Below are 13,215 nucleotides of genomic sequence, written 5' to 3'. Positions count from 1 at the left end.
TATTAATAATTTTCAAAAGATATGCAAAATTCAATATTATTAATATTTTTTAAATATTCAATAAGCATAAAAAATAATTTTCTAAGGCATAATAAGAGTTGAAATTAAAATCTAAAACAAAATTATCCAAAATATAATTTTGAGAAAACAACTAGAAACAAAAAAAATTAATTAATTAAAAAATAACTTGATTTCTGAAAAATATTTATCGGATAATATTTTCCTTCATATTGCTATTATTGTAAAAGAATACTAAAATGTGAGAAATTGCTCATTTTAGAAAATTAAGCACCCGTCAATATGAAAAGTATTTTCCGAAATCTCATTAGTTTTTTAGAAAATAGATTTATTTAAATAACTGTTTCATTTTCCAAAATGAAAATTAACAAGCACGAAAACTTGATGACTTTTTGCAAATCCAAATAAAACAGAAAATATTATATTTTCGACAACAAATATATATTGCTAGAGAAAATTTTAAAATACTTTTAAAAAACTCACAGAGTCTTCGCTATTGGTCAACAATTTGCGATCGAACCTTCAAATTTTGCTGGCGCGATGAAGAATATATAAAAATATGAAACCTAAATATTACAAAACAAGTTTAGCGAAGTAAATGTGGTAAATGAGTTTATTGCTGACTTCTATTCTTCTTCACAAGCCCACTGACTGCGAAAAGAATATATAAAAAACTAAGAGGGGTGTATTGAATTGGGATTTTAAAGATTTTTTTGTATTCATGAAATCCGAGAATATTCGATTGGGATTGTTTGAAATCCATTAAAATCTTGAGATATTCAATTGGGATTTTAAATTATGCTACAAAATCTGGTGGTATTCAATTGGGATTTTAAATTATGCTTTAAAATCCGATGGTATTCAATTGGGATTGTTTAAAATCCATTAAAATCTGATGGTATTTAAATGCTGATGGATTTTTTTTCATTTCATAAAATGATGGATTTTGTGGCATTCTTCAGTGTATTTTAAGTTTTTTGAAATCCCACCAAATTCAATGAGATTTTGAAGTATTGTACCTAAATCTTATCAACTCTGCGACATTTCATCAAATAATCCGCACAAAATCAAAATCCTATACAATCCATTAAAATTCATAGACCAAAAACAATACATTAAAATCCCAATCGAATACACCCCCGTAAATGTGCGTCGTAGATAAAGACGACCCCCGTAAGCCTAAGCAGACAGTCAATGTTTTTTTCCCTTTTTCTGGGGAAAAAAGAATTAATTCAATAATGTCATTAAAATTGGATAGAACAAATATAAAACAGTTCATATACTGATTAATCTAGTCTTTATAAAAACACAATCAAGCAATTTGTTCAATTAATATACGTACATGGATCGCTTTCACCTAAACTGGCCAGTTTGAACTATCGATCGTAATTACAATCCCATATAAATATTCATCATTGAGTCAAATCTTTAAAAATCGACAAATAACACGTTCGGGATATTAGATCACACCAAAACACATAAAAAAAAACATACCATGCTCTAACAAGCAGAGGATAAATAAAATCCAAATAAATTGGGAACAAAACTCATCCAAAAATGATTTTGTCAAATAAAAAATACAATTTTAAGAGATAGAAATCTTTATCTGGATAGAGTATTATTAAAAATCAAGAATAAAACAAAGAAAACAACTGATTTACAATAAACTAGGGTTAGCTTCGTATCAAGTTTTAATTATTTATATTATTTATTTATATTATTACATTTAATTTATCAAGTTTTTTATTATTTATATTTTATTATATAGTTATTTTCTTTGTCTTAATTAAAAATAAATAATAAATAAACTTGATAAAATCTAAATATATTATCATAAATATTAGAAGTCATAACTTTTTACTTGGTTTTGGTAACATTCAAAAATAATGTGTAAAACCTTATAAATAATATTTTTACTGCTTCAACTTATATTTCAAGGTACCTGTTTGATATTTATGGCCACTTCAGTGACCATTTTGATACTGTTTTGAGTTCAGTGACCAATTTGATACATTAAGCCACTTCAGTGATCAACTTGGTAATTAACCCTTTAATTAATAATGATAAATTAAGTATTAGTTATATTATTATATTTGAAAAATAGTGTTATTTTATTTTATAATTATCATCTTATTTGTTGAATAAATATAAAATAAACTTTTAAATGAGTGAGTCATTCCCCTCATTTAACTAAAATTTTTAATCAAACTTGACTCGTATAATAAATGAGTTGGATCGAGCATTTCTGAATTTAAACGAGTTGAACCAAATGTATTTATGAGCCCAACAATTAAAATAATAAAAAAGTAAAATTTACTCGACCCAATCATTTCTTTATACTTTTCTTTTATTAATGTTTCATCCAATTATTTGCGTTTCAAAACTTATCAAATATAATAAAAAATTATAATATAAATATGAACTATCACACTATTTTTCTCTATTATACTTACTTTATTCATTAAATATTAATGAATTGCACCACTATTCTCTTTTTTCTTACTTTCCCGTTCTTATTTTATATATTTTCTTAAAATTCATGCTCAATTAAACATAATATTTGATTGGGACCGAATTTTGAGCTCGAGTTGAAGAAAAGTTTTCAAATTCAAGTCAAATTCTTGTCGAATCAGAAGAGTTATTGGATCTTGTCAAATTCGAGAGGTTATTGGATTAAAGTCAAGCTCTTTCGATTATATCAATATTCAGCCTATTTCAATTAAATAATTGACTTTATTTTGCACTCGAGATTATATAATTTGAGTAAAATCAAACCTACTTAAACGAGTGCAAGTCAAGTGTCTCCCATCATCCTTAATTAAATAATTGAGTTTATCTTGCACTCGAGATCATATAGTTTGAGTAAAATCAAACCTACTTAAACGAGTGCAAGTTAAGTGTCTTCTCATCATCCTCAACTTGTATACAAGTTCGAGACGAGTGAACTCACTGCTACAAGTTCGATACGAGAGAGCTCATCGAAATTAATCCATTTCCACGGTCTATATCTAAGGACTAAGATGTTTGAAAATAATTTTTTTAATTGCTCTCCCTTTTTTTTTTTTTACAATTTTTCTTATTATTTACCACACGTTTTAAAATTTCACAACTCATATTTAATTTTAATAAAATATTATTTTTTATTGAAAAAATATTACATTAATTTATAAAACTAGATTTCATAAAAATATTAAATTACATATCAAACCCCCTCACCCAAAGTAAAGAACCTGGGTACTGAGGGAATAGTTTTTAAAATTTTCGTGCAAATTATCTTTTTATTCAAAAAATTTATCATAATTTTGAATTCGAAACGACCTCTTTGTAACAATAAATTTCAGCACCCTACGAAAACTTTTTCTCTCTGTTCCGGAACTAGCCTTCTCCTGCCCATCCTCAAAACAAAAATGAAATTTTATTATTAAACGGCCCTAAAAGTTACACATCATCACCCTCGTGGGTCAGCAAGATTTCTCTAAACCTTGATCCCGTATATGATCAGCTACGAACTGATCTGTTCAGAAAGCAAGCTCCCTTTCTATTTTAACACATGAAAAAAAATGACAGCTGAGAAAATGGATTCAGCACAAGCTCTGGTTTATATGAAACTAGAAACAAGCTTCACATATAACTCATAAGGCTCCATGTATAATTAAAAACTTACAACCGAGAACCACTCTGGTGAGAAAAGGCATAAACAAGCCTCTACCTCTCGAAAGCTTTTAGCCGACACCAACATATTCGAAACAAGCCCTATGCGAAAGTAACACCTTCATATTATACATTATACAATGATGGCAATGGGCATCATAACTTGGGAAGTCAAAACCTTCTTGAGTTCTTTCACTAATCTTACACTCTCAATACAATTATAACAATGGGTGCCACAACTTGAAAGTCAAAACCTGCCTCCACTCATCTTACGGTTCATTCGTAGAACTCGCATATTAAGATGAAAGGATATTTATTTAAACTATGACGAAAAGAGATGCACTATGATGACTACATACAGTACCACGGATCAAGGAGTTGCTGTTGGTTCAGCTAACCACTTCCATACTCTCACTTCACCAGTTCCATCACCAGTAAAAAACAAACCACCCGGACCTAATTGCATGCATCGAACTTCCTCTTTGGAATATAATTTTCCCCTCTCCGAAAAACTGAACCAATATATAAGAGTTATTTATTTTATATATATACTGAATAGGAAGCAGATAAAGATATACTTCACTGTGTAAATTCAAACTTACGATGGCAAGTCGTATACACGGATCGTGTTGTCATTGCATGAGCATAACAAGACTGGCTTAGCTTCTGCATCGTGCATTCCACAGAGCGTAAGTACACCCTGTAGTAAATAGGTAAAGTTAAACCATATCCCTCTATCATGTCAAGTTGTCAGATATATTTATGCAGAAACAAGGTCATTGCTGGGAAACAAACAGAAGTACAGAACCAGCAAAAAGGAAACAATGCAAGGAAACATTATGTCCATCACACCAGTGTTATTAAAAGCGCGCATATGCACACGCATATGCAAGATGCAATACGCACCTGAAGCACATCGCTTCGTAGATGCGATGCACACCTGAAGCACATCGCTAGGAGATGCGATGCACCTTCAATGATGCGCTCGCTTTTATGCGCAGTTCAAAAGCACAAGACAAGCGCGCTTTTGTTAAAATGAGTCATTTTTGAAGGAAATGGGTAAAAAAAAAACCTACAGACCTAGCAATTGACACTAACAGATACAAAAAATTGCACTGATAGATACAAACAGGGGCGGATCTAGAAAGAGGCGCGGGGGCGGGGGGGGGGGGGGGGGCGGTACCCCCCCTAATTTTTTTTTTTTAAATATTTTTTCACCATTCCAAATTTTACAAAATTACAGAAGTGCCCCCCCCCTAAATTTAAAAATATATAGGTGTTTTCCGAAAATTTGCTTGGTGCCCCCCCTAAATTCTGTCTGTAGATCCGCCCCTGGATACAAAGCAGATAAACATACAAAAAAGAGAGATATCGAACAAGAGACAAAGATTAAACTCATCTTCTTTTATGATTCTTGTATATAGATATACACACATATATAAGATACACATATCTTATATACACTTATATATTTATACATACAAATGCTTTATATACACATGACTTGAGGGTGATGAAGAAGACTTTGCTGAGGATACGAATTATATTTGTGAAGATGATGATTTTGTGAATATTAATGATGAAGAAGAACAATGGACTAACTTTGGAATTCTTTGCTACTCCGACTTTAAATTTTTCTACTTAGTATCTAAATGATGATGAATTTGGTTGTTTTAGCAATTAAATGTCTTCTTATATATAAATCAACAATATCCTACGCATATATCATTTATATATGTATATTTATTCGTCTTCGATGAATCCGCGCATCTTGCATCGCGCGTTGCGCTTATGCTCAGGGGGCCTTGCGCGGAAGTGCACATATCACATTTATTAACACTGCATCACACAATTATGGCAAACACTCAATGTTCCTACAATCTACTCCCTCCGTCCCCCTGAGTTGTATACATTGGGGGACGGGGACGCGGCACGGACTTTAATGCTCCTGTAAAATATAGTTGTGTAATTTATTTTTAAAATTTTCTTTTTCTGAATTAAAGTTTGGATGTTATATTTTTATTCAGAAAAAGAAAATCTCAAAAATAAGTTACGGAACTATATTTTATAAGAGCATTGAAATGCGTGTCGAGCAGTTGAAAAGAAGCGTATACAATTAAATGGGACAGAGGGAGTACTAAAGAATGACTAATAGGATACAAAAACGTTCCTTTTTTACTTACTAATATGTTAAATATACATATCGTTAATCTGAGCCGAAAATTTTGACGGATGTGATAAGAAGGGGCAACTTGGTAGTGAGAGAGTAATATTAATGCAGATCGATCTCACTGTTTAATATGCCAGCACATATACCTCCATAACGGGAATATGCACATACAATCAATTTCAAACAATCATGTGACCGGGTCATGTGAGACCCCATCAGTATCCACAATTTCAAAAGGATGACTGAATAAATGATAAAGGACGACCGAATAACTGATACCATGTTTTCAGATCTTTAGATGATCAAATTTTCTAATACTTTAATCCTATTACTTGGAAGGAACTGAGAGAGAGCATCAAGATTGTAAAAAAGAAACAGACAGAATTCAGAGAGGAGAGAGATTCTATAGATGATATCCCTTTTCATTATCTTCAAAACAACAGAAAACTGAAGGCACTATATAATTACACTACACTACTACAAAGTACATAACTCAGTTCAAAGTCTCATTGCTGTAACTCATACCAACCATCATGAACACTAACTACACATCTACACCACCACCCAAGACATGCTTATTTTGACTACTGTCTCCATTGCTTCTAAACAGGTCATGTGACTCAAATCTGACATTGGCTTAGAAGGCCTAGAAAACCATCTGCATATGAATTTATGAATTAATAGTTTAAAATAAAGAAGAATATGAATATATGTCTTATTAGTTTAAATACATTTAGTGTAGAAATACAAAGTGTATTTATCCATATAATTATTATCTGGGCATAGGAGTTTATTAAATATGTATATTATTCATAATAAGCCTAGTTTTTCCGCATCATAGTCCATGAGGATATGTAAGTATGCTTTCTCTGCCCCACACAAGTATTGCAATCCCCACTTTATCTTAGATTCGGTTAAAATATAGTGATCTATATATCAACATTGAATTGAATCTCTTTGATAGTAAGTTGTGATTAGGGGTGTAAATGAGTCAAACGGTACGAGAGCAATTTGAGTTCGGCTCGATTAACAATCCACTGCTTTAGTCCACTCATCAGCCATAAGGAACAGCCCAAGGAAAAACCAAAGAAATTAGTCTCTGGTTTGTTCTGCCATCCTGATCAATGTTGCTTTGCTTTTTGTCTAACCTTGATGATTCCCGCTTGTTAATACTCAAAGTGCAATATATATATTTTTATTCGGCTCGACAATAATCGAGCTTGAGCTATTCGAATACTTTACCAAGCCGAAATTGAGCTATACATATACTTTCTCGAGCCGAACTCGAGCTCCAAAGTTCGGGGCTCATGAGGCTTGCGAATTGAGCCTTTAATTTTATATATCACAAATATATCGTTATATAAATAATAAATATTCAAAATAAATTATACATGTTATATATAGTCGAACTCGATTATCACAGTCGAGCTTTTATTAATATAATAACATCTTTTGAGCATATTAAGAACATATCAAACTTTTATCAAGTCGAGCTTCAAGCTTTGAATTTATGGCTCAGTCGAGCTCGAACTTCAACTCAGTCTCATATTATTTCATCATATTTAGACTAGAATTCACTTTTTGTATTATATTATAAATGGATACTATTCCCAAATCCCAGTCACATCCATCACAAATACTATCAATTTATTTTGTGCCCAGTGCTATTTTTCACTCAACCTCTTCTGATGTGATTCTTCCATTTTTGTCCTACTCATAAGTCAGACCTTCACATTAAAAACATATAAATCCCCACTTGATACTTCTCCAATAATCCTAAATTACCAGAACAGGAGGCTTTTTTCTAAAATTTCATTTGGTCTCAAAAGGCAAAATCGACTAAAATGTAAGTGTATGACTGATCTCCAGAGATACTGTGTCTACTTCTCCAACAGTTCCTGCCAAATACAGTTCAAACCTAACTTTGATACTTGCAAGGCTTCAACCAATATAATCCAGCATCGTTCAACTATTAAAGTATGAAATGTAACCACAATTAGTAACAGCAGCAGAAATATAGGTTTAAACGTCAGATTTAAGAAAACCTAAACGATCTATTAAGTGTCTTACGACGACAGTTAATTACATCCAAATATTTTAATATAACTACAGTTCAGAGGTTCTAGTCCGGCAAATTCAGTAATGGAGATTAAAGCTTAACAAATTAGAACTAAGTGCATAGAAAAAACTTTGAGCCACAAAAATCTTACACTCGTTGTAACCATCATAGTGACAGACTAAAACAATACTCATCTCTGCCACCATCAAAAACTATCCCTCCCACATATTTTAAGAGATCACCATCTCAATAAAACTTAGAAACTAAAATAAGCTCTATGTTTTTTATATGTTTTAAGCGACCTGCAGATATCTTCTAAATTTAAAATAATTGAAGCACAGGATTCTCAGCGAAGCAATTATTTCTAGAGATTCTTATCAGAGAAAAAGCACTCGATAGTCAAAACCCAAAAGAATTTATAATGTCATAGATCAGGCTTCTGAATGAAAAAGAGGTAGAGGAAATGGGAGGGCCGGAAGTCATCCTTTGTATATCACAGGTGGGAGATTATATTCCTTTACTCAGCAGAGGAAACGATTATAATATAGGAAGATGAAATATACACCTCTACTTTGTCAATGACTAACAAGAATCCTGGTCCTGTTAGGCTATTAAATCAGATAAACATAGACCAGAATAAATGCTAATAGATATTGATAATGATTTTCTAAAGCAGTAGCTCAGTGTGATGTAAGCAGTTATTTTCCCCTTAAACATAAGTTCGAATATAATGGCAAAGATACTATGTACTGCCTGATTAAGAGAGCAAGGATTGCAAGGGCGCACAGTTCCGACTGAGATGATTAACATCCGGCTAATAGTTGCACGCACAGATGAATTATATGGTGCAATCAGAACATAAACTTCAGATATCTGTGATATACAAAGCCATGAGCATAATGTAAAATAAGTGAAAAGACGTACATGTTCCTCGGTGTGTGTGTAGGTTACTTCCAAGTTCCCACTGTCAGTAGCAGCCCATACCTGCATTGAGTATACACCTAAATTAAACAATTCTAGTTGGCACATATATCTTATATCCACTGTCCCAAAATAAGTGTAGCTTTGACTTTTTGCACGTAATTTGAGGTGCAAAATAAACATGCTTCTACTGAGTTCTACACATTATTTTTCAAATTTTCTTTTTCTGAACAAAAATATAGATGTTAAATTTTTATTCAGAACAAGAAAATTTGAAATATAATGTGTAGAAGTATGTTTGTTTTGCACCTCAAATTACGTGCAAAAATTCAAAGCCGCCCTTATTTTGGGACAGATGGAGTAATTAACAAAAGGAAACCTTTATTGTTTTGTCGAGAGAACATGACAAAAGGAACTGATCCCAGCAAAGAACAGACATCACGACCGATGTGTGGTCTGTAAGAGTCTGTAAACACTGCAAAGTTTCAAGGCTCCACACCTGAAAGCATATTACCAAGTGTAAGAAAATAGATAAAAAGAAAAAAGAAGATGGAGCGGATGTATACCATAGTTCTTTTAAACTTAATCAAGTACCATTCACAAGTAATAAATATTACAAAGCAACGAGTTAACCAACATACTCTTATGGATTTATCCATAGAACCAGAGTAGAGTTTGTTTGCACCAACAACAAGTGTGATGACAGCGAGATTGTGACCCTTAAGTTGTGCAGCTGGTTCAAAACTGTTTGCGACAGCATTATATCTCCATGCCAAGATAGTTCCATCCTGCAGCAGATTGCCGATTACTAATTAAACCAAAAATTAGAGATCTTAAAAAAAAATGAAACACTGGTGTGTGTGTGTATTAAATTGTGTCCAAATCTTACTGCCAAAGGTCCAGTTGTAAGAAACTAATACGATTTTTTAATATGTTTAAGGATGAAAGCAAGCGGTATTCAAATCTTAATAAAGATGAGTGACATGTTAGTTACACAATTAGAGAAGCTATCAATATAATTAAACAAGAGGCGTTTACAATTTAAGATACCTAAATCTAGGTGTATACATACTTGCAACAGTATACCTGTGTACCAGCCAAAAGTAGATCGTTACCCACAACTAGGGAATATACTTGGCCAACTGGTCCGTCAAGATTAAGATCAGTGGCGGTTTGAGCATTCCATGCCTGCCAAATCAGCACAGCCCAGTAATGTATAAGAAATTGTCAAACTTGAGGACATTAGTTGAATACAGATATTAAGAATTGATATTAGTAAATACAGTAGCAAACAGATAGCATCTAGATATATTGCACTTCCACTTTACCTTCACAATATTTGGTAGTCCTACAAAAATCCATGGTCCTTCATTAAGCATACAGCCAACTTCACCTGCTAAATTAATCACCGCTCCGCACTACAGAAAAAATAGAAAAGCACAGTTCCACCGCTTAGCTTACCATGATCGAAACTACCATTGTACCTGATTATTTTATATCTCAAACATAAACCCAAAAACCCTTCTTTTTTGTAGTCATATAGAACCTTAAGCCTTCTTTCTGTTTTTTCTTTATTTCAGTGGAGCTATTTGGTAATTCATTACTTAATGTTCCTAGAGTATAGCACAATTTTGGGAAACTAGCACAAACAAAAATCAAGAATAAAGAGCATCACTGCATTACAGGATTACACAGACTGTTTTCTTAATACACTTTGTTCAAAATCAATATACAGAATTATAAAAGTTCTCTCTTTTCCTGATATATAAAAGTGTATTGGATATTTTAGACTTGAACCAAGAAGAAAAAGAATAGAAAAGAGATTCAATTTTTCAATACATGTCATCCAATAGGTTATAAAATAAATAAAGTCGATTACGAGGTGACTGACAAAGAAGATTATTTCAATTAATCATTATAATACTAGGAAAATCATATATCAACCTGACCAGACTGGCAGTCCCAGACTCTTACAGTCTCGTCTTTACTCCCTGTATAAAGCTTGTCAGACCCAGAAGGCAAAGCTATTCCGCTAACAACCTGTTAACATAACCTTCACTTAGTACAAGTATCAAGCATCTAATAAAAACCTAAGGGTGAGATACAATGGAAGATACAAAGTAGCTTTGTGGCAAATAAGAGATTATGAAAGTAAGGACTTATTTTCTGAAAAAATAGCACATTTACGTACTTCTCTCAAAATAAAAATATTAACGAGTTGTTTCATATTCGTTACTAGCAAAAATTAAGTATTTAATTTCAGGAAAAAGTATATTTTTACATACTTTTTCCCCAAAAATAAGCCCTTATTTCTAAAAAATAAGATAAGTCCACACCACCAAAGACACCAATAAGACACACACATTAGACAACTACAAAAAAAGTGAGAAATAAAGCAAACAACACTAGAATACTGGCGAGAATATGTGACCAAAGAATATAGCCAATTAAAACTCAAAACTGTCAGATGCAGAAATTTAAAATCTCACATAGAAGGAGGATAAAGACAAGGTCTTGAACAGTTGGTCATTAATGCAATTCTTTAGGTAAATAATTTAACTTAAATAAAACGTAACAGTGACATAAATGCCTCAAAGAAAAGGAACTAAATTGTACATCCATGTGCTTATTATAAAAATAAACAAAGCACGCTATTAGAAGATTAAATTCTAAGCATTCTATGTCCTACAGTGCAACAAATAAGGTGCATAGCATACGATAGGAGTAAAGAGCTTCCCCATCAAGTGCATAGATCATGATAGAAACCACATAACAATCTTGTAGTTGGTCATATACACTATAAATTATAAATACAGGCATAACTATCTGTAGTCTATAATAGCAGTGCAGTGGAGTTACATAGTCTTTCACATGTTAATTAGTGTTTATCTGCTTCTAACGATTAGGGTGGGGCATACGGGAAGCACTTTAAGTCATATCCACCAAATCCTAACCCAACAGTCTCAAAGAATAACAATTCAAAAATTCAAGTTTATGACAGGCAATCTATAGATTTCTCCGGGAACTCTTAATACCTGATAGCCTAATTAATCAATGCATTGCAAAATATGTAACAATGCCCAAATTACTTAAATAACTTATTCAATAACAAAAATAAACTACCTTCTGATGACCTTGAAGCTGCGTTAACAAAGTAAACGCATTGGTACACCAACAATGCAAAAATTTACATCTGTCTCCGTAACTACAATTCCCTTGCATCCAGTAATTACAAATCTTCTCCATCTTCCTCGCAACTCCTCCGCCTTGCGATCTCCCCCAAGTATTATTGAAATTGGAATTCCTGCGCGGCATATTAGCCTGATCATCCGCAAATCCATAAGGTCTCTTCGACGACAACGATCCAGCTCCTCCATTCCCCATCCGAGACTGCTGTTGTTGCGGCGGCATTGGCAACTCCCGGTGCAAGAAAGGACACGGATATCTATTACACTTGCCAGCTCTCCAGTGATAACAAACTTGCTGGCTCTTGTTCTTGTTGAAACTTGAATTATTCGAATTCGTATTCGAGTTCGAACTCGAAGGACCTAATCTCTGAAACACGCGCTTACTTCCATCCACATCCATTATACAAATTCGATGTGTGTGTTTTCTGTGTGTGTGTGTGTGTGTTAATAAGTGAATGAAGAGGGGGGACTGGATTTGGGAGTGTTGGAAAGAGATGAATTGCGTAAGCTGGATGTGATCATATAATCGAATAACTAATTGATTGATAGAAATGGATGTAAAGATATGAATTGAATAGAGATTGATGGGAGTGATTGGGGGATTGAGGAGTTGTTTTTTTGGGATTGGGAATAAGGAACCCTAATTTTGAATATTCGGGTCGGGGAGTTCACGGCAGGTAGGCAAGGTAGTCCGTCTCGGTTTAGCTTAATTCTAACGACAGGGGTACGCAGAACAATTTTGGATTTCGACGGTTTTGAAAGATTTCAATTCTTAAATTGAAATCGTTCTTGATTTTCAGTTTTGAAAATTTAGAAATTGAATTAATATTTTTTTAAATAATTATATTTTTCATTATTAAAAAGTACCTTTAGGTATTATCTTTATTTGTCTTAATAACATATTAGATAAAGAATAAAAATAATATTTGAATAACTCTTCAATATAAATATTTCAAATGGTTACTCTTATTTATTGTTATAAAGAATTAACTAATTTAACTAAAAAAAATATTTATGTAAAAGATTATTGATTAACTAGTAATAATAACAAATAAGGACAGGGACTTTTAAGTCGAGAATAATTTTCAAATAGAAAAATAATTATTATAATGGATGATATTTAAATTAAATTATAAATTATTATTTATAAAATATATATATAAATGATTCAGTTTGGTTATTGGGTCGATTTCAAAGTAAAATTTAAA

General features: G+C 32.4%; 1 protein-coding gene across 1 annotated transcript; it reads right to left on the bottom strand.

Annotated features, from left to right (window-relative positions):
- Positions 1-3,414: 3,414 nt before the first annotated feature.
- On the bottom strand, positions 3,415-12,798 carry LOC108214932 (zinc finger CCCH domain-containing protein 48). Its single transcript, XM_017387191.2, has 9 exons — positions 11,943-12,798; positions 10,764-10,859; positions 10,148-10,237; positions 9,906-10,007; positions 9,461-9,607; positions 9,199-9,318; positions 8,823-8,882; positions 4,272-4,369; positions 3,415-4,181 (listed from the first exon to the last, which is right to left on the bottom strand). The coding sequence occupies exons 1-9, from the start codon at positions 12,405-12,407 to the stop codon at positions 4,040-4,042; spliced, it is 1,320 nt and encodes a 439-aa protein (XP_017242680.1). The 5' UTR covers positions 12,408-12,798; the 3' UTR covers positions 3,415-4,039.
- Positions 12,799-13,215: the final 417 nt, after the last annotated feature.

The sequence above is a fragment of the Daucus carota genome, chromosome 3, assembly GCF_001625215.2.
Source record: "Daucus carota subsp. sativus chromosome 3, DH1 v3.0, whole genome shotgun sequence".
Taxonomy (NCBI): Eukaryota; Viridiplantae; Streptophyta; class Magnoliopsida; order Apiales; family Apiaceae; genus Daucus; species Daucus carota.
The sequence above is the reverse complement of the archived record's forward strand: the minus strand, read 5'-3'. Positions and strand labels throughout refer to the sequence as shown.

Bases quoted from the DNA above. Each gene is read 5' to 3' on its own strand.
- LOC108214932 (XM_017387191.2), bottom strand. From the start codon at position 12,407: ATGGATGTGGATGGAAGTAAGCGCGTGTTTCAGAGATTAGGTCCTTCG. The intron at 9,608-9,905 runs GTATACTGTTGC...AATCTGCTGCAG, and splicing joins TACTTTTGGCTGGTACACAG to GATGGAACTATCTTGGCATG. The intron at 4,370-8,822 runs GTACGTCTTTTC...TATTTACTACAG, and splicing joins ACACACACACCGAGGAACAT to GGTGTACTTACGCTCTGTGG.